Consider the following 26510-nt stretch of genomic DNA (forward strand, 5'->3'; position numbering starts at 1 on the left):
CATAAAATATTACAGCACTCAGAGTGATGACTGGAGCCCGGCGCCTTCTCACACACACACACACACACACACACACACTTTCACCGTAATAACGCAGTTTGTCTCAAAGAAAGAAAGAAAACACTGATTATCTCAGTCATAATAAAAAGCCAGCGCCGAGTTTATACTCTGTATCCAGCTCGGTTCCACCTGAAAGGCCAGACACTGCTCTGCTCTTTTTGTCCACTTCTTTCAAACGCTTGATGAAATAACATGAAATAAAACGAGTAGGTAAAACGAGTGAAGCCGTATTTTATTTATTTTTTTATTTTTTTATTTTTTACGAAGGCAGATTGCGCTGGAATAACTATAAAATAATAGTTTATGCGACCTCATTCTCCAAAGTGCCGGGATCAACTCGCAAAATATTGTGCAAAGGAAATAATAATGATAAAAAAAAAAACAGGCTGACTGGTTGTAAGGTCCTCATAATATATCAATTTAAAAAAAAAAATGTAAATACAAAACAAAATTAAAAGAAAGTTGAATCTGTTTTTTCTTCCGCGGACTTGTCTTTAAAATGGAATCTTCTATCTCCGTCAAATTCTCCACAAACGTGAGGAGTCCTGCCTCACCCCCCCGCTGGGTCCCGTCTCTGCTTTAATACACTCACACTGTCTGCGGTAACAGCTTATAATGTAAATGTATATTCTTTGTCATATGTGGAAACAATGATTTCCGCGGTGTGAGACGCATCATTAACAGCACAGCTAAAGATCTTAATAGAGTGGGGCTGCCGGTGCATTCAAGGTCTCCTCCGACACCCTGACTTCCCACATTTTCAAAGTCTTCAATACGGCTTTGAGCAACAGTCGAGTGGTTTTAATCGAGGATGAAAAGGAGGTGTATATTTATCGACTATTTGCTATAATGGGGCTATTTGCTTCTGCACGGAAAAGTCCGAAAAATGTTAATCTGGCGTGGCCTTTTTAGAACACATTCAGAGTGAGTACAAATAGCCAATGCTATTTTTCGAAAAAGGCGCACAACTCTTAAACTCTAGTCTTAAAAATAATAACAGGCTATATGTTACATTCGCCTGCTTTTTTAGGCCGTGTACCCGTTGTGAAACGTCACTTATGCGCAACATAGATCATCATCTATCACAATTAAATCCAGTCGGTCGCAATGAGCGCTGAGCAGCGTCGGTCACTTGCAGCTGAACTGGAAACTGCGATTTCCGACAGCACGTCAAGGCAGCACCCGTCCAGCAGAGATGCACGTGCGAAGCAGCGGAGCTTCCGTCTCCTCCAATCAGGGCGCTGTCTCACTCAGCCCCGTCCAATGGGAATAGCGCGCGTGCAGGTGGCTGCGCTATTATCAGCGGGTCCCGCTTCACTCCCAGCCTAGAGCGAGTCAATTTATGGAAAGACAAGTCGACCCCTTTAATGGTTCCCATCAAAACCACTAAAAACGTCGTCAGGCCGTCCGACTTCCGCGAGGATTCCTGTGGCGGACGCACGCAGCCTCCTCCCAGCTGACAGACTCCGACCAAAACAAACACGCGGAGACATTTTTGGGGAGTTTGACCAAGCTCTTCGCTTCCCGAGAGAGACGAGAAAGTGCGCGTTTGCTCAAGTTTTCCAACATTTCAAGAGTCTGCTTCTTCCTCCTCCAGGATACTTTTGCAGAAGGCGGCGGAAGTGGCCTGGCTCCTGACTGTCACCGGTCCGCTCTGCGCCTTTATTTACTCCTGTTACTTTCTTTTTATCTCCCGTTTTTATCCCAGCGAGTTTGGTGGTTCATGTTCACAAATGTTAGCGGTCGGGCAGATGGAGGCTAACCGGCAGAGTGCTTTCGTCCTGGGCAGCACCCCGCTGGCGGCGTTGCACAATATGACCGAGATGAAGACGTCCCTGTTCCCTTACGCGCTGCAGCAGAGCCCGGCGGGCTTCAAGGCGCCCCACATCTCCAACCTCAACTCCCAGCTCGCCATTGGGACCCCGCACGGAATAAGCGACATCCTGGGGAGACCCATCACCACGGCCGGACAGCTGCTCTCCGGGTTCCCCAGGATAAACGGCCTGACTACCGCCGCGGCAGCGGGGATGTACTTCAGCCCGACGATGTCGCGGTACCCGAAGCCCCTGGCCGAGCTGCCGGGGAGGGCGCCCATCTTCTGGCCCGGGGTGATGCAGGGTTCTCCCTGGAGGGACCCGCGGATTCACTGTCCTAGTAAGTCCTGTCTGTCTGTCTTGTCTTGTCTGTCTGTCTGTCCACTTTAGGATCAGTGTATGCACAGTATAAACTCAGAAAGGCCAGGGCTCCTCTGTGGGGCTGCAGAGTGAATTTGTAGAGCTATGTCGCTTGTCTTGTGATTTTAGATATTATTTAGGCCTGCAGGAGGCCTGTCACCAAGCAGAGCCAACACACACAAACAAATCGAACTGCACTTTAGTTTACACAGTCACCACAGCCGATCTGAATGTCTTCTTATGAATATTAAAGCTGTGCCAAAAGGATAAAGTGTTATTAAGCACCACAGGGGCGAGACTCTTGAGCATCACAGACACTGGAAGTTCCCAATAGAACATTACATTTTAATGGGAGACTTGGGACTTTCAACCTTAATATATAATACAATTAATAGTATTAATGTTTAATATTAGGCTCTAATAGTACAGCCGCAATTAGTCGGTCAGTAAACGCATCACGTAGCTCCGACTCACTCCAGGAGTATTAACTTACAGGAGCATCTCAAGATAAACAGTTGTTTGTGCTTCCACTGTTCTGTGGAGAACTGACCTGCCCGCGTTTCTCTCGTTTTTTGTCCCTTCCTTCTCTCCAGGTCAGACTAATTTAATGATGGACAAGGACGGCAAGAAGAAACACTCCAGGCCGACGTTTTCAGGACAGCAGATTTTTGCGCTGGAAAAAACCTTCGAGCAGACGAAATACCTGGCCGGCCCGGAGAGAGCCCGCCTGGCTTACTCTTTAGGAATGACCGAGAGCCAAGTCAAGGTAAAAACAAACAAACAAACAAACAAACAAACAAACTAAACAAACTGTCAGACACCTGCTTAGTCGTTTTAGGCGAACGTGGAAATTATTATTTGGACTTTCACTTTTCTGCAATTTGTCCAATCCTACTTTTGAGTGCGCAGGCCGAGGCAGGTTATTTCTGAACAACTGCAGACAACTCAGTTATATTATCAACTCAAATGTATTATTATTGCTGTTATATGAATGTAGCCAGGGTTATTTACGCCTGCTGTGATCAGTTTGAATAATGGACCATGTCTGCCTTGGAAGTCGTTTCTGGACCTGTTGAGCATCTGTGCGCGTCTCTCCTCCTCCCCCCCCCCCCCCCCCCCCCCAACAGGTCTGGTTCCAGAACAGAAGAACCAAATGGCGGAAGAGACACGCGGCAGAGATGGCCACGGCCAAGAAGAAGCACGACTCGGAGACGGAGAAGATGAAGGAGAGCTCGGACAACGAGGACGACGACGAGTACAACAAGCCGCTGGACCCAAATTCAGACGACGAGAAAATCACGAGACTGTTGAAAAAGCACAAGGCCACCAACCTGGCGCTGATCAGCCCCTGCAGTAACAGCTCGGACACCTTGTGATGCCCACAGCCTGAGGGGGGAGGGGGGTGGTGGTGGCAAAGGGTCCAACAGAGACTTGTCGCACTCTTTCTGACCCCCTTTCCACCACATGACATTACGGACATGACGCCTGACGGGATCGCATTGAGCTCAGACGGAGCGAGAAAAAAAAATGCGTAAAAAAAACAAAACAAAAAAGAAAACAAGCCCCGCCAAGACGCGCTGAAGACGCGCTGAAGACGCGCTGAAGACGCGCTCACCAAAAGGTGGCCAGAGACGCATTTGGCCGCATCCAAGACCCACTGACAGACACTGCACACACGGAGATACACCTCCTGCCACAACTGGACTGCAAGAAGACTGATAACCACAAGCTCACGCCAGTTGAAAGGACAACAACAACAACAACAACAACAAAAAAAACAAAAAAAAAACACAAATATTGGGACTGGAAATTGTTTTGGCGACGCAAATCAGTTTTTAACTCATAGGACTGGAGTTTTAACAGCAGGTGTAAATGTAAACAGAATATTATATATACACACACACACACACACTCCGGATCAGTGTTGGGCTCATTAGCTGCTTCCCTCTCACTCATGCAGGGTAACTCATGTCACAGTATTTCCCGTGACACCTCTTGCAGCCTCTGGCACCTTTTAAAAAGTCAGGGAGGCCGCTGAATGTCCTTATTAATTATTATCATTATTAATTGGTGGCATCATTTTCAGTATTGTTTTCATCTGGAGAAAGATGTTTGCCATGTTTTTTTTAATTCAGCTTTAATCTTTTTTTAATTTTTTTTTTTTTTTGGTTTAAACAAAAGCCACTTTTTTTTTTTTGTTTGTTTTTGTTTCAATGGAGCTGATTTAACAGGGGCAACACTGATCCGGATCCCGGACGCATGTTTGTTTTAAAATGGCAGGTGTGAACGGGGCCTGCCTGTGATGCTTCTAAAGCTCAGTTTAACCAGGGTATCCACAGTCCTAAAAGGCGAGAGAATCAGACGTTGTGAGGGGGCGCAGGCTTCGAGACCTGCGGCCTAAAGGTGGAGATGTTCAAGAGATTGTATATATTTTTTACGGAATAAGTTATGTCGTTTCAGCCAGTGGGAACGTGGCAGCCTTTTTCTCCCTCCGCGCTTACACCCCCCCACCCACCCCCCTCTCAGATATACCTGCTGCTTTCTTTTTAATTCCCGTTAACGTCGCCCCCCCCCCTTTTTTTTTCTCTCCACGTTTTGCAGATCTCCATCCAGCACCGGCACACACACATGTATAGAGGCAAGATGCTGTAAATATTCACTGTAAAAACAAAACAAAAACAACAACAACCAAACGCCCAGCTTGTGTTAACGACATCCCAGCACACACACTTTTCTTTGCGGTTTCACTCGAGAATGTTTCAGTTTGACCTCATCACGCAGTGTGTGTGTGTGTGTGTGTGTCGGAATTAAAGAGAGTATTATTGCTTCCGGGGAGGTTAGAGGAAGAAAAAAAAAAACACTTTGTATTATGAATAAATTATTTAACAAGCATTTTTGTTGTATTATGAGTTTTGTTTGAATGTACGGGCTTAATATAAATTAAAGATAAATTCATGACTATCAATAATTGAATTTCATTATTGGCAACAGTGATGCTTTTAGAGGGTTCGTGCTGATTTAACGTGAGAAGGATATATATTTCTATCTGAAGCGGAAATGAGGAAAGGAAATAGGAAGCAGGCCAGTAATAATAATAATCATGTATCTGTACATTTGATTTAGTTGGCGCATTTTTCAGCCAGTGTTTACTAAAAAGCAATGTGACATTTAAAATGTTTTTTTTTTAATCCACAGGTTCAGCTTTTATTTCTGTTTTCCGTTAAGGCGTCCCAACAAGTTACATCAAGAGTAAAGATTATTAGCAGTAGTATTAGTAGTATTAAAGGCTGCTGGGGTTTTTTTACTAATCAAAGCGGAACATGCCACTAAAAGTCTTTTAATACTGGAGTGTGTCTTTAGCAGCCACTTTCATACTCCCCACCTCCGGACTGATGACCTCCGTCGGGCCTCTGGTCCCCTGGGGGGCTGACCAGCAACACCAGTCACTGTTAGTGCATCTAAGGAAACGATCGGTCACAGTTTTATACTCGGTTTTTATACTTGATGCTCGGTGGAAATAGTCGCTGGACTTTCTGTTCAGATCTCACCCAGTGACGTGGAGACCCGTGTCAGAAGTGCCCCCCCTCTGGCTCTCACGTGGTACTACGCCGGCTCCTTCCTCCCTGTAGTTGAGAGCCGATGGGAGCTTTCCGTCGTGGTCTTTGATAAACCGTGTATGAAGGGGACACCGGCCCCCACATAAAGTGACTCCGAATGAAGAAAACGGAGAAAACTTCGATAAAACGTTTGTAACGGAAACTTTCTTACAGGCTGATATTCCCACGCCTAATGATGGCGTTATAATGCCTTTATTGTATTCTTCTTCTTTTTAAAACTTCCTTTTGGTATATATATATATTATATATATATAATATATATATATATATATATAATATATATATATGCACTTTTGTGAGCGTGTTTGTATGGAACCCTCCTGAAGGTCATTGGTGAAATTCGGAATAGTTCCGATTAGTTTTCGGGAGGTTTCGGTTTAGTATCAAATGAGCCACATAAACTGCTCATCTGCCGGTTACAGTGCGCGCAATGTAAAGAGCAAATAGACGTTTTGAAGTGGATTTATAAGATGTAAAATAAATAGAATGTACACGTCAATAGGAATGCCTCACTTTGCTTCAGCCTGGATAAAAATGTCCGTTTAAGTGCGTAAAAGTGCATTTCGCTGCAAGAACATGACGTGTATAAATACATCCGATGGGAATATGAGCCTTTATGGTGATACCACAGTAAGTACAAAATATAAACAGCCTGCAGAAGGCCGATAGAACTTAAATATAAAGCTATAAAGCTATAATCCTGTAGGAAAATTATATTTCGTTCGTGCGTATGGAGGCCCATCTCCAGCCAATTACAGCTGGTGTCACAACGCCCCCCACCCCCCCCAAAGAAAAACGGCCGTATGAGATGCGTAACTCTCACGCCTGTTGGCGAGCCCCACCCCTCTGTAACACTGCTGCGGTAATACACTGACGACACACTGATGAGCCCGCGGAGGGGCTTAATTGATGAAGCCCTCATTGTGCGGCAAAGTGGTAAAAATGAGAGGCAATGAGGACCAACAGCCAGTGAGCTCTAATGGTTTTTTATTGCTTGAGAACTGCATCACCTACAGCGGGAGGCCAGGCCGTCCAGGAGGGGCTAGAATAAAATCTCTATCTGCTGTTACAAGATGGAGTGAAGAAAGAAACTGCGGCTTATACTCCTACAGTGTGCTCACAATGACCAGCGGCAACAAAATCAAGCAGGAAAAAAAGAATTAAAACAAAAACAACAACAAACAAAAAAAAAAAAAAAACTTTTTGCCTACGAACCAAATCACGCGAGACAACAGAAAGTCTGCGGCAGGCACAAAATCATTTCCACTTGCGGTGATTTAGATTTAAAAATAATAATAATAATAATAATAATAATAAAATAAAATAAAAATAAAAAATCACGGAGGATCAACCTGACGGCTTCACACAGTCTGAAATCTGTAGTGTAGGAGGTGACATGAAATAAAAGGTCGCCCCTTTAATGCTCCAATTCTTTGCAATGAAGGCTGCTGAGGGCTACAAACAAATAAAAAGCAAGCCTTCCTGCTCCTTCCCCGCGCTTAGAGTTTCTCTCTAGTTTGTTTGTTTGTTTATTTTGTTTTTTTTTTAAGACATTTCATAATCAATACCATTACCATCTGACTTAAGTATTTTATAACTCTTACACACTTCATTTCTGTGTGGGATACTTGGCACCATAATGCAGTAACACAACAAAACAAAAACAAAAAAAAAAACAGTTTACATTTTTAAGGATACCCAAGCCTAAAATATCACATTCAGAACCATAACATTATAGAAATAAGTTAGAGTAAGAATAATAATGAAATAATGTGAGAGTGCTATATATGAAACATTATCTTATATACTTGCATGGTCTATGGCACTGCTTAAAACATTCTTGGATAGGCAATAAATCACTGAACAGCTTCTGCTCCTCTCCTCCTTGTACTGACTATTCCAAAGGTCACGGTGGCTGCAGGAACACCCACACAGCCGCTCCCGTCCGCGCACGCTTCAGCATAAACATTTTGGTAAAGAATTATAAATTATCTCTTTAAAAAGTACAGTATATAAAATGAGACTCAACTGATGTGTCAGGCATGGCAGTGTGTGGCGCACACGACAACAACGACAACTCAAAAAAAACAAAACAAAAACAAAAAAAAAAAAATATATATATATATATATATTCATTTGTTGAAATAAACTGAACAGTTCTATCTATTCCAACAAAGGGACCACGCAGTTTGGTCAGAAAAGAGAACGGCACTAAAACCATCAACAAGTCTATGTTATACTGTCCAATGTACAAATAACCCTAACAATATAGATATACAACTTTTTTTGCATTGCACTTTTCTTTTTTTAAAACACCTTACATACTGTGTGGAAAGTAGCTTCTATACATAGAGGCATACCTAAAAATGGCAAGTACGGTGTCTAAAAGGATGTAGTAGGACTGATTTCAATTAGAGTTTTGGCAACGAGGCTGTGGCATGGAAAAGAGGCGTCCGTCCGTCCGTCCGTCCTTTTTTTTTTCTTCTCTGGGGAATGGGGTTGCATGGCAACAGTGAGGTCAGCGATGTGTGTCTTGTCTGGAGCCGGGCCCTCGGGTGCTCGTCCACATCTCAACAAGTGTTTTATGGAGAGAAACCGGCTGGGTGTTTTTTTTTTTTGTTGTTTTTTTTCTCGTATGGATGAGGTGTCAGGACAACTGCAACTGGTCAGCACGGCTGAAAAACTTTGTGTCGGTTCTTCAGTGTACGCTTGTGCAAACTGTGTGTGTGTGTGTGTGTGTGTGTGTGTGTGTGTGTGTGTGTGTGTGTGTGTTGGTGTCCTGTTTGTTTCTCTGGTGTTCTCACAGAGGCGCTTCACGGAATATCTTCTCCCCCCTTTGGCAACACTTCCCTGTGGAGAGAAAAAAGGCAACGTTTTATTCCTAAATACCAAGAAATCATTTCAATCAAAGACAAATGACCTGATGCCCACTTTGTTTTAAGGAAGTTTAAATACAAAATGCAGCTCTAGTTTGTCAGTAAATGTCTTAAAATGACTGGAGCATTTTAAGCAGTCATGTCACACTTTTCCACTGATGGTGTTTTATTCTGGAATAAAACCATTTGTGCAAAGTCATGAAAAAGAAATCGAGCAAATCAAAGCAAACAATGGCAACAATGGGAAGAATTATAATTAAGAAAAAAAGAATATTTACCACGACATCACTGCACCACACAACACTTGTGCTTATTTGCATTAGGTTTACCTGCCCCCGCTGTTATTCGGAAGGACAGGAAGACAGGCTGGCAGGGGGACAGAGACAAACCACAGTCAGAGACAACAAGTTGCAGACCCCTGGGACCAGTGTGAGCCACTTCCCTCTCTGACCACCGATTGGCTCGCAGGTTAAACTCACATACCAGCGGCGTGTGTTTTTGGCCCCCCCGTGCTAACTACATTGGACATTTTTTTAAACATAGCTGGCTGTGATTTTAGCAGCAGCGTGTGGCGGGGAGGTGGGGGCCGCTGCAGTACCTCTCAGTGTGCTCGGGTCACCTCGCACACACACTCTACTGTCTGTGTCACACTAAGTATTGATGAAAGACCTGACTTAAGGCGCCTCTCTTTCAGCAGAAGGCCTTCTGTCTGACACCGCAGAGTCTGAAGCGACAGTGTTAAACACTTTCTATACAGTCCGCTTTAAAAAACATCCTCTCTGTGCTGCTCTGACCTCGCGCCCTTAAACATAAGCAGCTCGAAGTAAAAAAGGCTGACTCACTCTGGAATAAAGCTGCTGGTGGGATTCTATCTGTCTTTTTCTTTTAATTCTCGATCATAAGAATTGTTCATGCTTCAAAATGTTCTTCCTGTCCGCCTGTAAAGCATCTGAAACAGCATTTACACTACGGAAACTAAAACTTTAAACTCAGGGGAGTAATGGCGCTTCAGCAATGAGGCGTTAGAGCTGTTGTTGGTAATAAAATCAATGCAGGTGAAAGCCAGTGTAGCAACTAAACCAACCTTTAATAACATTATCAACCTCATTTAGCTGCAACACGTTAATATCCAGATAAACCGCATGTTCCCCACTCAGACTCAGTTTACAGTGAACAGTTTAATGACAACACGGAGAGGGCAGAGCCCCCTGTTGTTACCTTGTGGTCCCCCATGCAGACATTGGGCCCGATGTTATCATAGACTATAGACTTCTCCTCGTTTTCAGGCTGCAGAGACACAAAAAGTGTTGGGGATGAAAACGTGACGAACAATATGTTTTATTCTTCGTATGGAGCGGCCGGTCCGCGCTGCGCTCACACACACACACACACACACACACACACACACACACACACACACACACACACACACACACACACACACACACACACACACACACACACACACACACACACACACACACACACACACACGCACACACACACACACACACACACACACACGCGCACACACACGCGCACACACACGCGCACACACACACACGGTCAGCAGTGCCCTGTTAGTAGTTACACGGCGCAGTCATTACAGGCTTGTGTCATGTTTCATGACGCATTCCTGGATGAGCAATCAATGTGCCGGCTCCATTGAACACAATTAGTGGGGATTATATTGTTGATTTCAAAATAAAACCGTACAGCGGTGAGATTAAAACAGGTCCATACTACTAAACACAATACCAGCACTGTGGCTGTGCACCATTTGGACATTGAAATGAATTGTGAAAATCAGCCAGGACAATAACAATTAGTTTAGGTGCCAATAAAATCCTCATTATGTCGCCAGTGCGGTCACTCGTTTATTTACCATTTGCATACGGTTTCTGGTTCACATACTCACTCTGACTCAGCCATTCAGTTTGCAGTTTAGTATAAATAGTTGGGGTGGATACACACCAGTTGTAGCTGGCAAGTAATTAAGGGTTTATTATGTACTTAGACACTTAGATCGCTGGATTGTAAGGAACAGCCTTTAGTATTTACAGACACAACAAAATGAATCAAAGTAACCAACAGAAAGTGAAAAAAATGGATTGCTGGATTTCTCAGTTATGAAGAACAACTCAGGAGACGTCATAGGTTTGTTCTGCTGAACTCCTTCAAGGGAAATTGTTGTTGCAGACTCAGTGGCCCAGCATCCGATTTAGGAAGAACACAAGCATGCATTGAACTGAATGCACCTCCAGCACAGTTTTTTTTTTAACTTTGAGACTTGTGCAGTGAAGAGAAATGGAAAAAAAGCGGGAGTCATTTACAAAGTGGACATTTGCGTGTGGACCAAACGCTCTCTCGCTGTAATCTGAGTGCCTATCTGAGGGAACCAGGTTCCAATATCGCTCTCTGCACACAGAGAAGCTGTTACTCACTCGCACATGAATCTGCAGACTGTGAGTATAAATCACACTTGTCTGGTTGAACTAAAGACTTTTTAAACAGCCGCACCCCCCCCCCCCCATGTGTAGGCTATACACACACTCACACAGAGGCTGGTGGGTGCTACCAGTTGTGACTCGGTGAGCTGCACTGGCGCCTCAGAAGAAAGAGACAGAGAGCTCGAGAATGAACCATAAAGCGAAATCCAAATTAACTTCAGGCCAATCCTGCAGCGGAGCGGGGTCAGCACACCTCACTCTACCTTTCCTGGCGGGCCCCACGCACCGGCACCTCTCTATTTGTCTGGCCCCCCGAGCCGCTGCCTCCCAAAGCCCGGGATACATTCATCAAACGCACACTTGATAATTTACAAAGGCAGCATAAAATTGTTGATTTTTTTTTTTTTCCCCCGGCGCTGCATAATCTTTAGACAGATAAACAAATTACCCAGGGCCCCACCGGCAGAGAGGGAGCGCTCGCTCGGCTAAACATTCATTACCGGCGCTCCCGGAGCCGGTGCCGCGCCGCGCAGCCAGCGGGCAACCTTTGGCGTGTTAGGGCTCGGCAAGCAGAAAATAACATGATGGCGAGTTAACCGACCGCGCCATGATAGATGACGCCACACGCCGGGCTGTTTACGGGCCTGTGTCTCAACAATCTGTAATGCTCGGAGCCAGAGAGAGTGTGTGTGTGTGTGTGTGTGTGTGTGTGTGTGTGTGTGAGCTCAGTGAATCATCAGCCAATCTGCGAACACACTAACTGTTCCACTCTGTCCCCTGCATTACAAGCAATTAGCCGGTGCTTGAGGGGAAGAAAAGCAAACAACAACCCAGCTGTGAGTGAGTGAGTGTGTGTGTGTGTGTGTGTATGTGTGTGTGTGTGTGTGTGAATCACTTTTTTACATAATTCTGACACATTAAGTGGGTGAAACAAACTGGGTGTTATCATTCTAAAATGCTTTACAGTCTTTGTTTTTCAGCGCTCACTGTAACACAGGGATCAGAGTTGTTGTTGTTAGTTTGGCTTCCAGTGAAGAAGAAAGATCAGGAAGGAATTTCTCATTTGCGGTGGACAAAAGAAAGCCAAACTTCCTGAGCAGCCCCCCGCGGTGGGCCGTACCTGTACAATACACTGCTGCATGTCTCTCTCACACACACACACACACACACACACGAAAGCCTGGAAAACACTCCAACCTCTAGCGTTGAACTTAATCCTGGTGTTTGAGAATCTAAAACGCGAGGAAATTTCCGCACTTCCTGGATTGTTTCTGGGGATTGTGGCAGCTCATTTTTATTTTGGGAATAAAGAAATCTGGGGAGAACTTGGCAGCGCTGCACGGTGGATCTATAAGTAATCCAGCAAACAAAGTAGAGGGAGAGGATAGAGGTGGCAGCTTGGCTGCAGTTTACAATGCTGGGATGGATCTGGGTGGGCCCTGCAGGGTTTGACTCTCCGAGGAAGCAGACAGATCTGCAGCTTTATGAAGAAGACGGGGCCCACTGGGGTGAAGTGCTGGGATATATATACTGTCTGGGTGGACCCACGGCTTAGCGCTCCAAATTAATATTCGCAGACACCTCATCCTTCCATCTGTGAAGTGACAGAGGGCGAGGGTGAAAGGGGGGGGGGGCTAATGTGGATCAAGGACGATAGAGTTGTAGAAATAAAGGGTGAGACATGTATAAAAGAAACCTGTATTTTAGTTGAGGAGACATTTTGGTGAAAATATGAAGGAATCTGACTTTTAAAGGCAATCAAAAGCCCCCTGAGTTGGATCTAAAGTGGCGGGTTTAGGCTCACCTTGAAGACCAGCTCTCTGGCAGAGGCAGACAGGAGGATTCGGTCGCACCAGGCGGGGCATCTGGTGTTCATGTACTGCTTCCCCTGACTGCTGTCTTCACTGTACGGATAACTGAGGAGACACACAAGCGAAAACACAATCAGTGAATAGACAGATATAGACTCACACGGCAAACATTTATACACGCCGGAGTGGCATCCAAGTGATAGTGAAGTTTATTTTCTAGTAAAGTGCTGCACAAATAACACGACGATAGAGGAGAGCCAATAAGGAAGGCAATAAATATGATTTGTGTGAATCAACAGGGCTCCGGAGGAGTAATAAATGTGAGACGCCGCGTCATCCGCGTTTTCTCAGAGGCGAGAGATCTAAATGTTTTCCCGAGAAGACAGGAGGTCTATAAGTATGACCAATCATCGGAGTAATCTCTTGAATCAACACACATGGATGGCTCAATCAGAGCAACCTCCCTCTGCCAACTGTACACGTTGCGAGGGTCTGCGAGAGAGAGAGAGAGAGGGAAAATAAAAAAGGAAGAATGAGAGTGATTTCGTCGGAGTGAGACTCAGTTGCCCATATGTAGAGCCGCATCCCTACAGGGTCATCAAAAACAGATTAGGTGCCGCAGCAAATGGCCGAGAGAGATTGCATCTTAGAACAGCAGGGAACAATCGCATGATTTAAGCGGCGGCGGCGCGGGGCTGGAGTCGGGCGTAGAGAGCCATCGAGCTGGTGCAGATTTACATTGTTGAGAATTCAATTTGCCCCTTCCGCTCATCTAACGGCTTCAGATTTACACGCCACCAATCCAATTTGTTTGTCGGCGCTCATCAGCATGTAAGACCGGGCTTACATACTGTAATACCAATCCAATTTGCTCCTTCAGTGCCAAAGAGCCTCTCCTCTTACAATGGCGATATCCTAATGATAAAATAAACACGTGCATCTGGCCCTTCGATTCATCACACCCGCCGAGCTCTGCTAGCGTAATTGGACTTTGTGCTAAGGCAGAATATGCTTAATGAGGGTTTGGTTGTGGTGGCTACTGCTACAGTTACTCACGCTGCTGCAGCTACTGGTGCGGCTAGTGCTGCTTCTCTATGTGCTCACATCGGTTCATCAGTTCAGTGTGCCTCTTCTGATGGGACTAACGCTGAGGGCAAAGTTAGCGTTTGGTTGTGCGTTTCTGTGTCTTTTCAGACCTCATTGTGACGGCAAAAATGCAACAACGCTGCCATTTTAATGTTTCATCTGAACATAACTTACAAGGACTTTAGAGGTGCCCCCGTTGGCCTAGGGGTTAAGGCGCAGACCATGAACATCCCCTTTTCATATGCAACTAGGGACCTTTGTTGTTGTTGCACATTTCCTGTCATCTCTCCTCTGTCCCTGTCCAACGCCCAATTATAATAATGATTTAGCAGACTTTTTAAACCTTTTCTAGAATGACACATTTCCAAAGGGCTGAACTCCCAACTTATACATCCTGTCTTACTGACAGTTGCATGCCATCAAAAGCTCCACCGTGATGGAACCAAAGATCCTCTCAGGATAAAAACTGTTTTTAATCTGTGTTAAAATAGCTGTTACGGAAGGAAAGAAGAAAAACATCAATATAACAGGTGATCCCAAACTTTTGACCGGTTGAGTATATGTGTGTGTGATCTCACACACACACACACACACACACACACACACACACACACACACACACACACACACACACACACACAGAGAGAGCCCCCCCACCAGGTGAACAAACAGACCTACAGAAAGCTACTTAGAGAAGTTCCCTGCCTCCAATTAGCATTAATAGCACTTAAACCATGGGGGAAATGCATGGGGGTTTTGGTATGCTAATCAAAGGGCTAAAGAAGTGATCCCGGGATAAAAGAGAGCACGAAGAATAGGATGAGTGAAACAGAGATGGACAGGGAGGCAGAAGAGAGGGGATAAAGACGGATCAGACAGAAAGAGGCAAAGTGAGGGTGGAAAAGAGCAAAGTCTTCAAAGGGCTTCGTGGAGCTGCTCGACTTCAGGGTGGCCTGAATGCTCCCTCTTCCTGAGGGACGGTCCCCGGCCTTAAACAGCCCGTGAACTATCCTCCTATCAGGGACTCTGTTATAGCTTTATTGACTAACAAGCCTGGGGTCATTTTGGTGTTAAAGAGATTGAGAGAAAATCAAGCCCCCCCCCCCCCCCCCCCCCCACCTCCTTCAAACAATGAACTCCCGCCTGATAGCAAACTTCCCCCAAACACTTCAGCAACAAAACTTTGCTATCGTTCAGTCATTTTTGATGACAGCCAGCCATTGTAGAAGCTGATTAAAAATACTCAACAATGGCCATTAAAGGGCCATTCTGCGTCCCTGTGTGTGCAGGTATAGGTTGTTCCCCTTTCTGTTTTACCGCACCCTCCGTTGGCTCCAATGGAGATAACAAGTCTTAATGCAACAGCAAACAGTGGAATGGCGCGCTGGGGCCAAAGTGATTAATGTGTCCGATTAGCGAGCTCACAAACTTATCGGGGAAGGTAAACGGTCCGAGAGGGCGTGTGGGCTGGAGGCCGTCAGCTCATATCAGACCCTTATTGCCTGCAGCAAGACTAATTACACTAATTAATGGGCCAAGCTGATAACTCCAACAATTGTGTACCTGTATAGGAGGGGGAGCTGCACTTCCACACACACACACACACACACACACACACACACACACACACACACACACACATATACATACAAACAGTCACATACACTGCTTTACCAACTCTGGTCTCAGGGCAAACATGTTAGACTACCAACAATGGTTACATTTGCAGAAAAGTTGTCAAATAAAAGGAAAATAACTCAAATAATTACAATAGGCAGCCATGAATGACGTGTAGTTGGGTCAAAACCTAAAGAACACGTGTGACAGGAAGAACACAGGCTCGATTCATGCATTCATTCGACGATTCAGGTAATTACAGCTGAAATATCTGCCACTTTGTCCTGATTGGTTTGCTGTTGAAACAAATGGGTTCTGTTACAGTTTAAGATGCATTTAGGAATGAAACGCACATCACACTTCCTGCACTTAATGCACCGGAGCCAAACGGTGTTCTTGGTGGTACTCAAAACCTATAAAGGTCATATGAAACAATTAAAAACAAAACTAGAATAGCAGAGAAAATACAGACTTGGATTTGTCTTCAACCTAAATGTGAAAGCGAAATCTGTTTTTCCTTATTGCAGGGTTCAAGATCTTTTGTCTAAAAAAAAAAAAAAAAGAATCTAATATAATGGCAACATATGCTGTAATTCATTTAGTAATGAACTAACTCGGTATAAAGTTGTGTCCCAAATCCACATTTTTTCTAAGCAGATTTTGAGTATGTATGTTCACATTGTAAAGGTGACAATCAAGTGTAATCAACAGCATTTTATGGTTTCCTGGTAGTATAAAATGGTTATGTATGTTGATTTCTTGTACACTAGCTGCAAACCAGTATAAAACTAGTATATTATAAAGATTAGCATGTAGCATACAAAGTGTACAACAGCTACCCTGCAGGTGCATAGATGTTGAGAAAGTACCAAAAAATCGACGGCTAAAAAGATCTGCACACTGCCTTTAAATATACTGTACACTCGAGAGGCCAAGTTTAGACGCTGCTGACGGCGGGATGACTGGAATATTTGTCCTGCCAGGTGTCTTTGTCTTGGTCCCAGTCTCACAGCCCTCACCTCTTGTGTAAAGTCTCCATGCTTTCCTGCCTGTTCCTCCCTTCTTTTGTGCTTCTGACCACATCTCAGATGATACATGTGTGTACAGTCGCACATCGAGACCCTCTAGCACCCATCGAGAGCTCATTCATTCATGCTTGGTTTGGGGCTTAATGTTTGACTTGGCTGCCGGCACATCGCTCACATGCGTTCCCGGCCGGTTGTCGGCTTGTTTGTCTTGCAACAGTAAAAACTGGCGAGGTGAGCAGAGGCCCTACCTATAGTGTGTCACTCCGCCTCACCCAGCGGAGGGAGAGGCTGTCGGGACACACATTACTGGACTGTACAAGTCACAGTATCCACACACGCTGTATTTGAACAACATCTAAAATAAAAAGATTTTAAAAAGCTAAGCTAAAGTTAAGATTTTGTTGGTAAGTCAGACCACCAACCTGTCCACCAATCCTTAGGACCGGATACACAGTCCTGGCATGGATTGCTCCAGGCTAGACTTCCTTGTCCCACATTCTCTTATCTCCCCCATCAAAAGCTATTACCTTGTTCTACATAATGACTAATAAGTGACAGGCCAAACAGTGGGCTTTTCGGGTGCGCAGTATTTAATGAGGGCAATATAAACTTGGGAATATAAGGTAGGGCAGGAAGCCAAAGATAAGAGTCATAGTAACAGTGACACGAGGTCAAGGGTGGTGAGGAGCATCATGGGACGTTGGAGTGGCCATTGCCGGGCTGGGATTGGCTTAAAAAAAAGTCAGAAACTGTGGGTTTCAAACGACTCGCCACCTCTACAGCTATGTTTGTTTGCCGTTGTCAGGGGAGGCTTGGCAAAACACAAGACACACACACACACACACACACACACACACACACACACACACACACACGGATTCAAAAAGATCAGCCAAATGCTATCAATAAAGCTGAATGTTTGCTTCAGTTTGTAGAGCTGGGAGGCTCGCAGGCACAACATTGGCATAGTGCAGTACAAACAGAGTGAAATGCCATCAGTAGCTCATGGCTCGCAGCCTGCTGGGGTTCAGCTATGACATGTTCTGCCTTTAGCTGCTCTAAATGAAGACGACACAGATGGCATCCGTTTAATCCTCCCCGCGGAAGATCGTTTTTTAAAACAAAGCCTCCCTCTCAGTGGCATCGTCTCAGACAAGACAGTGGACAATCTTCAGCTGTTATCGGCCACAATGGCCCCTCATCGTTTTCACAGGCTCTCCAGTAGTTCGAATGATGGATGCGCTGCTGGTTGTAAAACAATGTTCCTGTTCAGTAGATCAGCTTGTAAGGCTGTAATCCTGTGGCTGCGCTGAGCCAACACGAGCCATGCCCTCACAGTGGAGCTCGGACGCAGCGCTTTGACCAAACACTGTCGTTCAAGTACATCTGCGGACTCCTTACATGGAGCCACGTGTCTCCGCTCCAGTATGGCATGGCTGTTCATGGAGCAGGGAACAAGAAGCCTCGTTCATGCAGGATGCAAACAGCGGAGCTATAGGACGAATGCATTCACTGTCAAACACACGCATGCACATGTAGAGAGGGTGACATCATCTGTACAGGCCTTCAGAGGCCAGGGGTGTTGTGTGAAGAGTGTTATTCACAGAACAAAGACGGCGACTGTATACAGGAGAGCCATCTGCGCAAGCACTTCCTATGAGCTCAAAACAAGTCTCGAGGAATCCTCCACCGCTCCGACAACTGTCTCATACGTACTTATTAGCAGTTATTGAGGAACTGGCAGGTAGCCATCTGTGTCACTGACCAAAATTCTCTCTCATCTGAAGGGCAAAGTCATTCTGTCTGGCATCAGCTTTCAAACGCCCCCCCTACCCCTTTCCTCTTTCATGAACCTGCGAATGTTGTAGCTCTCCCCGGCAGGCAAGTCGCTTTTTGGCTCGTCCTCATAGACCTGCACCTTTGGAAAAAAACGTACGCTAACGTGCCAAGGTTGGTCCCGGGGGTGCTTCCCAAACAAGCGAAGACACAAGTGTTTATCAGTTTCTGACTCCTCGCTGACCCCGCCTCCTGACCCCGGGGCCACGCTCTGCATCTTTCCATGTCTAGACTTGACAAACACAGACACATGGGACTGGAGCCATGCCGTTCCAAATAGCACCTTCCCATCGTTCCCTCTATATGTGCTTAAACAGAGGTTCGGCTAAGTATCGTAAAAAAAATTCATGCCAGAGAGATACGTATATGTTTGCACTGTGCTAGCGAATTCCCAAACTGCTCATTTTCAGGTTGTTGGCAGCCAAACTTTTTAAAATCCAGAACAGGTAACAAATTATACTTTGCGTCCATGTAGCCACAAGAGTCTGCATTGAGCACGGTGGCAGGTTGTTAATGAACTTTCACTTGAGCTTTTACTCAGTTGCATTTCGGTGGATTGATGTGGCTAGTTACTTTTAGTCATGCTAGCAGCATTATTCTTGGGATGGCAATGTCGGCCTGCCCACCACTTTGGCACAGACTGAAATATCTCGAGACCCATTGGTTGGATTGCCATGGCATTTTGTACAGACACTCGTGTTTTTCCGAGAAGATGAATCCTACTGACTTTGGTGATCCGTTGACTTTTTCTCTAGTGCCTCATCAGGTCAAAATTTGTTATCATGCTGACATGCTAAACTAAGATGATGTACATGGTAAATATACCTGCTAAACATCAGAAAGTTACCACTGTCATCGAGAGCAGGTTAGCATGCTGACATCCTACAGTGTTTTTAGCAACACTAGCTGTACCTCACTCGTACCCAGATGTTACGTACTGTATCTGCACCTTGGCTCCTCTGTCCCACTTCACAAACAGACCCATGGGACAGCAGCCAGGCACCACACTCCAGACTTTTTCCATCTTTTCCACCCACCAACGTTGCACAACTTCCACACCATCTCCCTGCTCTGAAATCACTCACGATTTGTCCATTGATGGAGTTGTACCGCTGGTCTGATGTCACTCAAAATCTCCCTCAAAGCCCATTCCCAGTAACCATGTTACGGGCAGAATACATTCTGTCACTGCTCCCTCATTGTCCACTGCATTTTCCTCCTGAAGCTGGGGGTCCCGATTCAATTTTTACATCGATCCCATGCAAAAAAAAAAAAGAAAAGGGGCAAAGAAATCAGATCAGAGGAGTACTAAAAGCTTTCCCTTAAATCAATCAAAATACATGAATAAGTTACTGGTGCCTTAGTATGTTTTAGGGGATATTACCGTAGTTGTGCCATTCCTAATATGAAATCAAACGTACCATAATGTACAGTAAAACATCCCATTATTTTCAGTCAAATGGCCATATTGCAGGCTATGCAATATAATGACCTAATGGCTTGTTGCAGTCTGGTGCATTAAGCACAGGAGAAACTGTGTCTAAATAAATGATTGGTTCCTGATTAACAGACTCGTCCATTCTCTCCCGTAAACTGGTTGAGGAGACTAGTAACCATACATGGGCTCCTGTGTGCAAGCCGTCCCGCAGCAGCCGACTGGCTCCGGGTCCAGCTATGACAAGGCCCGGGCAAATTCCTCACCCCGGTGCGCGAGCACTTAGACTTGTCACGGCCACCTTTGACAGACGGCTTTTTGAAAGTAAAGAGATATGCGTTTTACAGCTTGCAGCCTCTGCAGCGATGCGGGGGCCAGGGATGCTTCAGCTGTAGTTACCTGGTAAAAAGAGAAAGCTGGAGATGCACTTCTGCACTGTGGCCGTCGCTACGTATGTACATCAGTCACTGTGTGTTATCCAATCCTTAGTTCACCCTTGACAGCATGTCTCATTTTGTGACTTCTTATCCACTACAGGACAACAGACAGCATTAACTTGCAGATTAAATGTTTGAGACCAGTATTGATTTATAGATTTAAACAAAAGTGAGCCGTGTGTGTGTGTGTGTGTGTGTGTGTGTCAGTGAGGGTGTGTTCTGATGGCCTGTGTTAAAAAGAGTAATAACCTCACAGATGGCGAGGGGCTGGTCCGGAGCAGGCTATGTGATGGAGAACAATCGCTGAGGCTTGATTGCTCAAGGAGCACAAGGCAGACCTGACAGGGGGAGGGGTACCAGTATATGTGTGTGGGGTGTGTTATCTGTGAAGTGGGAGGAGAGAGGGGGGGGGGGGGGGGGGGGGGGGGGCGTTGTTTAAGTTTAACTAGGCCACTGCTACCCATTACAAGGCTGACAATGAGTGGTTTGTCGCGCGCGCAGAGTAGATCAAATCAAATTTCATATGCTGCTCCTGGGTTTCATCTATTTGATTCATCATCACCTCAAGTATGTGGGAATCATTTGTATTCTCCCACGGCAGCACCTTCATCCCTCCCTGTGGAGAGATGATTCAGTATTATATGGATAGGTGCAAAAGTCAGCCAGTGTAAAAGGACAATAAATCCACCTGTCACTTATGCAAAGTGATGTAAATGGGGTCCCTGATTAAGACACAGAGTCATTTAAAAAACAGGGACTGGCAGAACCTTGACACACTCACACTCAAAGCCACTCACACATTCACACACGCTTTGATAGCTCTATGTATCTCAAACCCTCTCTCTCTCTCTCACACACACACACACACATACACACACACTAAAATCCCCCGCCGCCCTGCGCCTGCCACTAGAGCAGTTTATCAAGTAATTATTGTTTGATTACAGCGTTTCATTATCTGCACTGATTGAGTCACAACCGACGGCAAAGGTCAAGCGCCATTAACGCGCTGCTCCCGAAACATATTTCCACGCCGGCCGCGTGTTTGCCCTCCCTCTCCTCTGAAAGGGCTAATTGCAAATGCATTTGTTTGAGGAAGAGGAGAGGAGACCACCCGCTCCAGTCTCCCCCAAGTCCCACTGAGATGGAATATCAATGCTGCACACACACACGTGTGAAAAAAACATACACATGGGAGCAGTTTGGGACCACATCCAATCATACTTAACAACTGATAGCCATCAAACACAGATCCAACAGCTTTCATAAAACCATTTTGGACAATAAGGGGGTGATTGACTCCTTCTGACTTAACATATTAATAATAATGAGTCCTTATGGCCAGGATCTGGTCCGCATAGTCACTGCATTCACCAACACGTGCTAGTACCCAGTGGGTGAGAACGTAAGCCTCAGGGTGTCCTCTATTTATGTCTTTATTCCCTCATTTTGCCGATGTCCAGTGAAAACCACGCATCTCTGAACTTCAACTGAAGGATTAAGTCTTCCTTTATAATTTGAGAAAATTGTCTTGGGCGAAATATATCATTTTACACCCCCATGAATTCTTTCAAAAAGAAATAAAGTGTATTTATTAGCTCTTACAGAGTGAATGTTTTGGAGAAACATGGTTTTCACACGACAGCAATCATGCGTCACTCTGTCTATTAACTTTAACATGTGAAACTACTTATTCTTTTACTCTTACTCATTTTGGTAAAGACTTTATATTTTGATAGCTGTCATGCGTACAGGGTTCTTCTGCGTATGGGGCTTAGATTGAATGAAATGAATTCCTTTGTGTTACCAATCAATAACTGCATTCTTATGTTTGGTGGATGCAGCTAAATTTTGCACATCATCGCCTCTCACCAGCTAATAATGTACTTGAATGATGTATTTCCAGCTTTTACTCAGAAAGTTTCATTAGGGTAAATACATATTATTAGGGACTTCTTAAAGGACAAACAGGTGGCTGCTTCATTCAGACAAAGCGAGTTGTTGGTCTCAGATTTCGTGTTGATAATAGATGTTGCAGAACCACGTCTGTTTCTGGCGAAACTACAGTCCGCCTGCTGTTATCACTGCAGGAACGCCAGACAGTAGCAGGAAACCAGAGAGCAGTGTAGTGTTGTAGATCTTAGTGGCATAGGTCAAACAAAGTTGTGTGTGATGTCAAGTGGATCCATACCTGGGTGGGAAAGAGATCTCCAGTTCATGCAGCCGATCCTTGAACACCGACAGCTCTTTGTCATACTCTAAAAGCTGTGGAAAGAAAACAAAACGTTTGGGCATGAGGAGAGAGCAAAGTTTGAATTGTTTCTGCCTTTTTAAAAAAAAAACAAAAAAAAAAACATTTTTGATCAAGGGAAAGTCAACCGAGCCTGATTGCTCTTTTTCAGCTCTGCTCTGCTTTACATTCATACGCCACACATTCGCCTGGAAAAGTAGGTTACACACTGTAGGCCGAAGATATCTTACGGGTCCTGCTGAGCAGTCTTTCTGATTACAAATACGGCCCACATGGTGCGTACTTGGGCTTCAAACTTTAGATTTGTCTTCTGAAAAAGAAGTCGATTTCTTCCTGCAGACACATGCCAAGTCCCTTTTATTTGATGTCTGATATTAGCTGAACCTGGAAGTCAATGTTCAGTCTCAGTGAGGGGATGGATGAGAGTGAGCCAAATGAGAGTTGAGGAGGGTAGAGCAGGACACCGTCTTGTTTATTTTGTTATTTCCATGTTGCACGCTGGCAAAAACTGACAGCAGTTGACCAGTTCTGTGTGTGCGTTACTAGCCCTGTTCTACTGGGGGTCTATCTCTCCACAGTGACAGTGCGTCCACACACTCTTCATCAATCATGTCTCCTCACCCAGCTGTACTCACTCACCAGAGTGTACACACACACGTCCCCCAATTTCCCCCCTTTCACAAAACCCATAAATCATTAGTGAAAAGTGCAATTAGCGGCTTCTTGTACACATTAATTATCTGGGAGATGAACAGGTAGCTCGGGCACCTGCATGACTGCCTCCCTGAGAGACTGACAGTGACATCTCCCGGCAACCACCGGGGGGCCCTTGCGCTAGCCCCACCCTTTCTTTTCACAGAGTACGACATCGACAGGGAGCCGAGACTTGCTTGTTTAGTGGTAAATTGGGCTATTGTACACGTTGCAAACACCAGGCTACAATTACGGCCCGATGAAGACCTCATCCTAGACGATGTGAGCCTGACAGCGGTTGTATAGGCAGCTTGACGTTAATGACATTACATCGGTGTATTACATGCCGCAATATGTTGATGGCTACATGATGAAATATCAACGGCGATGACGCGGTGCACATGGGTAATATTTGGAAGGACGTCCTCGCAAAGTGGAGACATGGGCGGAGGGAGGAGGGTGTCTGATGAATATTATTATATCAGTGGAAGGTAACTACAGTCGTCCATCTACGCTGACACATTTATGTTGTCCGTGTATGACTGTGTGCGCATTGTTTGTCTCCACAGCACTGCCGAGCACACATGTATAAATAAGCCAAGGTCCAGTATGTGCCTTCACGACGACGCTCTGTGTGTTTGTGTGTATGTGTGATTATGTGTCAGTGGTGTAGAACAGTGGCCATTACTTGCAGGCAGAGGGGGCCTCCCAGACGGAGTCTCGGTGGTTCAGGAGGGCAGATGTGCCGCATTCATCAAACTCACAGTGCCGGGGTCACAGGAGAGACTTGCACACTGTGGATGAGGGATGGCTGAGCAGGGGATGCAACCCCACGCTCCACTGTACAGCCCGCCTCACCATCCACCCGCGGATACCTTCCTCTAGTGTGTGTGTGTGTGTGTGTGACTGATGCTGGATGTTTGATGCCGATAGCAATACCCATAATTGGGTATAATCTGATAATTTATTGTGAAATTAAAAATGGCAAATAATTGATAATTAAAAGACCCAGCTCCCCTTAGTTACGGTTGCTATGCCTGTCACAGTGATAACGGTTGCCATTTAATAAGATTTTGCTACTTGAAAAAAACAATGGCCTCCTACTATCAGACAGATGTAGACAAAAGCAGGCTTCTAAACTCTAGCCGTTGATTTTGCCGGCTGAAAAGACAACAGTCCCAAGCAGAATTTATTAGTTGTAGCTAGCTAGCTAACTAAGCTACCATTAGCTTCACAAGTGGGTTTAAAACGCCGTCTCCAGCTGACTTTATAATGTTCCAAACTGACGCGCTACAAAAGGAGAACGCTGTAAAGGGGGTGACGATCACCACTGCTGTGTAGAGCAGTTGCTGGAGGGTAAACTTCCCAAAATCCAACGGAGCAGAGCCGCTAACGTTAGCCCACACTCTGATACAGTCCCATCCGCTAACCTGCCCATGCTCACACTGGTATAATGTTGAGGTCAGGTCCACAGGTGGGATCCTGTTTGTTTGTGGTAAAGCACCTTAGATTAGCAGTGTGCGACACCGTTTAAACAGCAGGGGGTGAGCAACATATGGCTGTGTGTGCCTTAAGTGAATGTTGAGTAATTCATTCAGGTGAATAGAAAAACCCGGCAGCCACAGATTTCACACTACATTTCATCCCAGGTCAATTAAGCATAATGCCCTGCTGCTTTGCCAGGTCAGTGGTTTGAAGAAAAAAAGAAAAGAAAACAGCTTATATTGGTTCAAGGCCTCGTGACATTCTAAAGCCAGGAGTAGTTTGTCAACCAGAAGTGACCTTGGGAGTTGTGGAGGAGGTGGTGGTGGTGGTGGTGGTGGTGGTGGCGGCGGCGAGATGATGCTGCTCCCGGCAATAAGAAGATGAAGAAGTGTCCGGGTAAAAACTACTACCCTGTCATGGGCACAAATTTCTGACTTTGCTTGGATGATCAGCGCGCTCTTAAATCAGAGTGGTGGTGATAGTTAAGAGGCAGGAAGTTGAGGGAGGGGGTATAAAAAAAGAAAAAAGAAAAAGGGAATGCGAGGTCTGTGGCCCCAAACTGTCCCTCTCACTGTGCCGGAGGCTTGTCCACCTGTAATTGTGCTTTGATTTACGCGTTGTCAAATATCCCCTGTGACAACACCTGCTGCCATTAAAACCCATCAATAAATGTTGGGGTGAAAGGTCATTTAATTTGATTTTTACACCTCACACTTGGCTTTCATTGCAGGGGCCATATTTTTCCTTCTTTTTATGGGATCTTCATTATTTTGAGTGAAAAAGCGATAAACTGTCACTGACGGGGGGGTGGGGGGGGGTGGCTGGCTGATTGCGTTGACCCCTCTCAACACCAAACAAAACCCAACACTGTGGTACACTGCACCTCTGAACTCTTCATTTCCATGTAAATTAAATTATGTAGAGAGGAAGGGAATCAGACAAAGACTGGTAAGTAACAAAATCAGAAAATGGCAAAGATGACTTCCACAATAAGGGCACGATTTTGACTTTTTTCCCCCCACTTAAGCATTGTTAGAAGAACTAGACAATGATTATGGAAAAACTCAGCTTGAACATAGCCATATAACAATAAATAAGGCCTACTGTACATGCACGCTATCTATTCTGATAAGGCTAAGTAAGCAGTCAGGACTTTCTGGAATCATTCAAATTAGAGCTAACAAAGAGACAACCAGGGACCCAATACAGCATAAATCCTGTAAAGTCAGATTGTGTTTAGCATGGCTTCTGTATTGCCACTTAAGAGCTCTGACAGGGGGAAAAAAAAACTTCGGGCTGGAGCGGCATTTGTTCTTTATTTTTTTATGCCCTCTCATGTTTAAAACGTCTCTGGGCTTCTGAGTAATGCCGAGGACTACGCTGCCAGCATGACAAGGAGAGGCAGGCCAGACAGAAAGGTTCATCACTTCTTACAGCCAGTACACAAACAGCCCCCCCCCCCCCATCTGCTGACACCACACAGATAAAGTTACAATAAAGAGATACTGAAACAAAATCAATGGGGACGGAGCAGGAGGAGGAGGGGGGACAGCCCCCGCGGGCGTGTGCTCCAGGAGAAGAAGAAAGTGTGCTGATCTACAGATGCACAAACATGCACAACACGCATGCGTTCACACACACACACACACACACA

General features: G+C 45.3%; 2 protein-coding genes across 2 annotated transcripts in view; one reads left to right on the forward strand and one right to left on the reverse strand.

Moving 5' to 3' along the window:
* Positions 1 to 1793: 1793 nt before the first annotated feature.
* nkx6.2 (NK6 homeobox 2) lies at positions 1794 to 3610 on the forward strand. The gene is made up of 3 exons (XM_070915846.1): positions 1794 to 2214; positions 2828 to 3000; positions 3362 to 3610. The coding sequence occupies exons 1-3, from the start codon at positions 1794 to 1796 to the stop codon at positions 3608 to 3610; spliced, it is 843 nt and encodes a 280-aa protein (XP_070771947.1).
* Positions 3611 to 9012: 5402 nt separating this feature from the next.
* The window catches only part of LOC139294069 (inositol polyphosphate-5-phosphatase A), a 122974-nt gene continuing 105476 nt past the window's right edge, over positions 9013 to 26510 (reverse strand). Inside the window, exons 12-15 of the mRNA XM_070915845.1 lie at positions 22619 to 22692; positions 12982 to 13093; positions 9946 to 10014; positions 9013 to 9093 (exon numbers count right to left, since the gene is read on the reverse strand). Of these exons, the coding sequence (XP_070771946.1) occupies positions 9013 to 9093; positions 9946 to 10014; positions 12982 to 13093; positions 22619 to 22692 (336 nt within the window). The remainder of the gene's footprint in view (positions 9094 to 9945; positions 10015 to 12981; positions 13094 to 22618; positions 22693 to 26510) is intronic.

This window comes from Enoplosus armatus, chromosome 12 (assembly GCF_043641665.1).
Source record: "Enoplosus armatus isolate fEnoArm2 chromosome 12, fEnoArm2.hap1, whole genome shotgun sequence".
NCBI lineage: Eukaryota > Metazoa > Chordata > Actinopteri > Centrarchiformes > Enoplosidae > Enoplosus > Enoplosus armatus.

Coding starts and splice junctions, on each gene's coding strand:
- nkx6.2 (XM_070915846.1), top strand. CDS start 1,794: ATGTTAGCGGTCGGGCAGATGGAGGCTAACCGGCAGAGTGCTTTCGTC. Junction 2,215..2,827: donor CCCGCGGATTCACTGTCCTA/GTAAGTCCTGTC, acceptor CCTTCTCTCCAG/GTCAGACTAATTTAATGATG. Junction 3,001..3,361: donor TGACCGAGAGCCAAGTCAAG/GTAAAAACAAAC, acceptor CCCCCCCAACAG/GTCTGGTTCCAGAACAGAAG.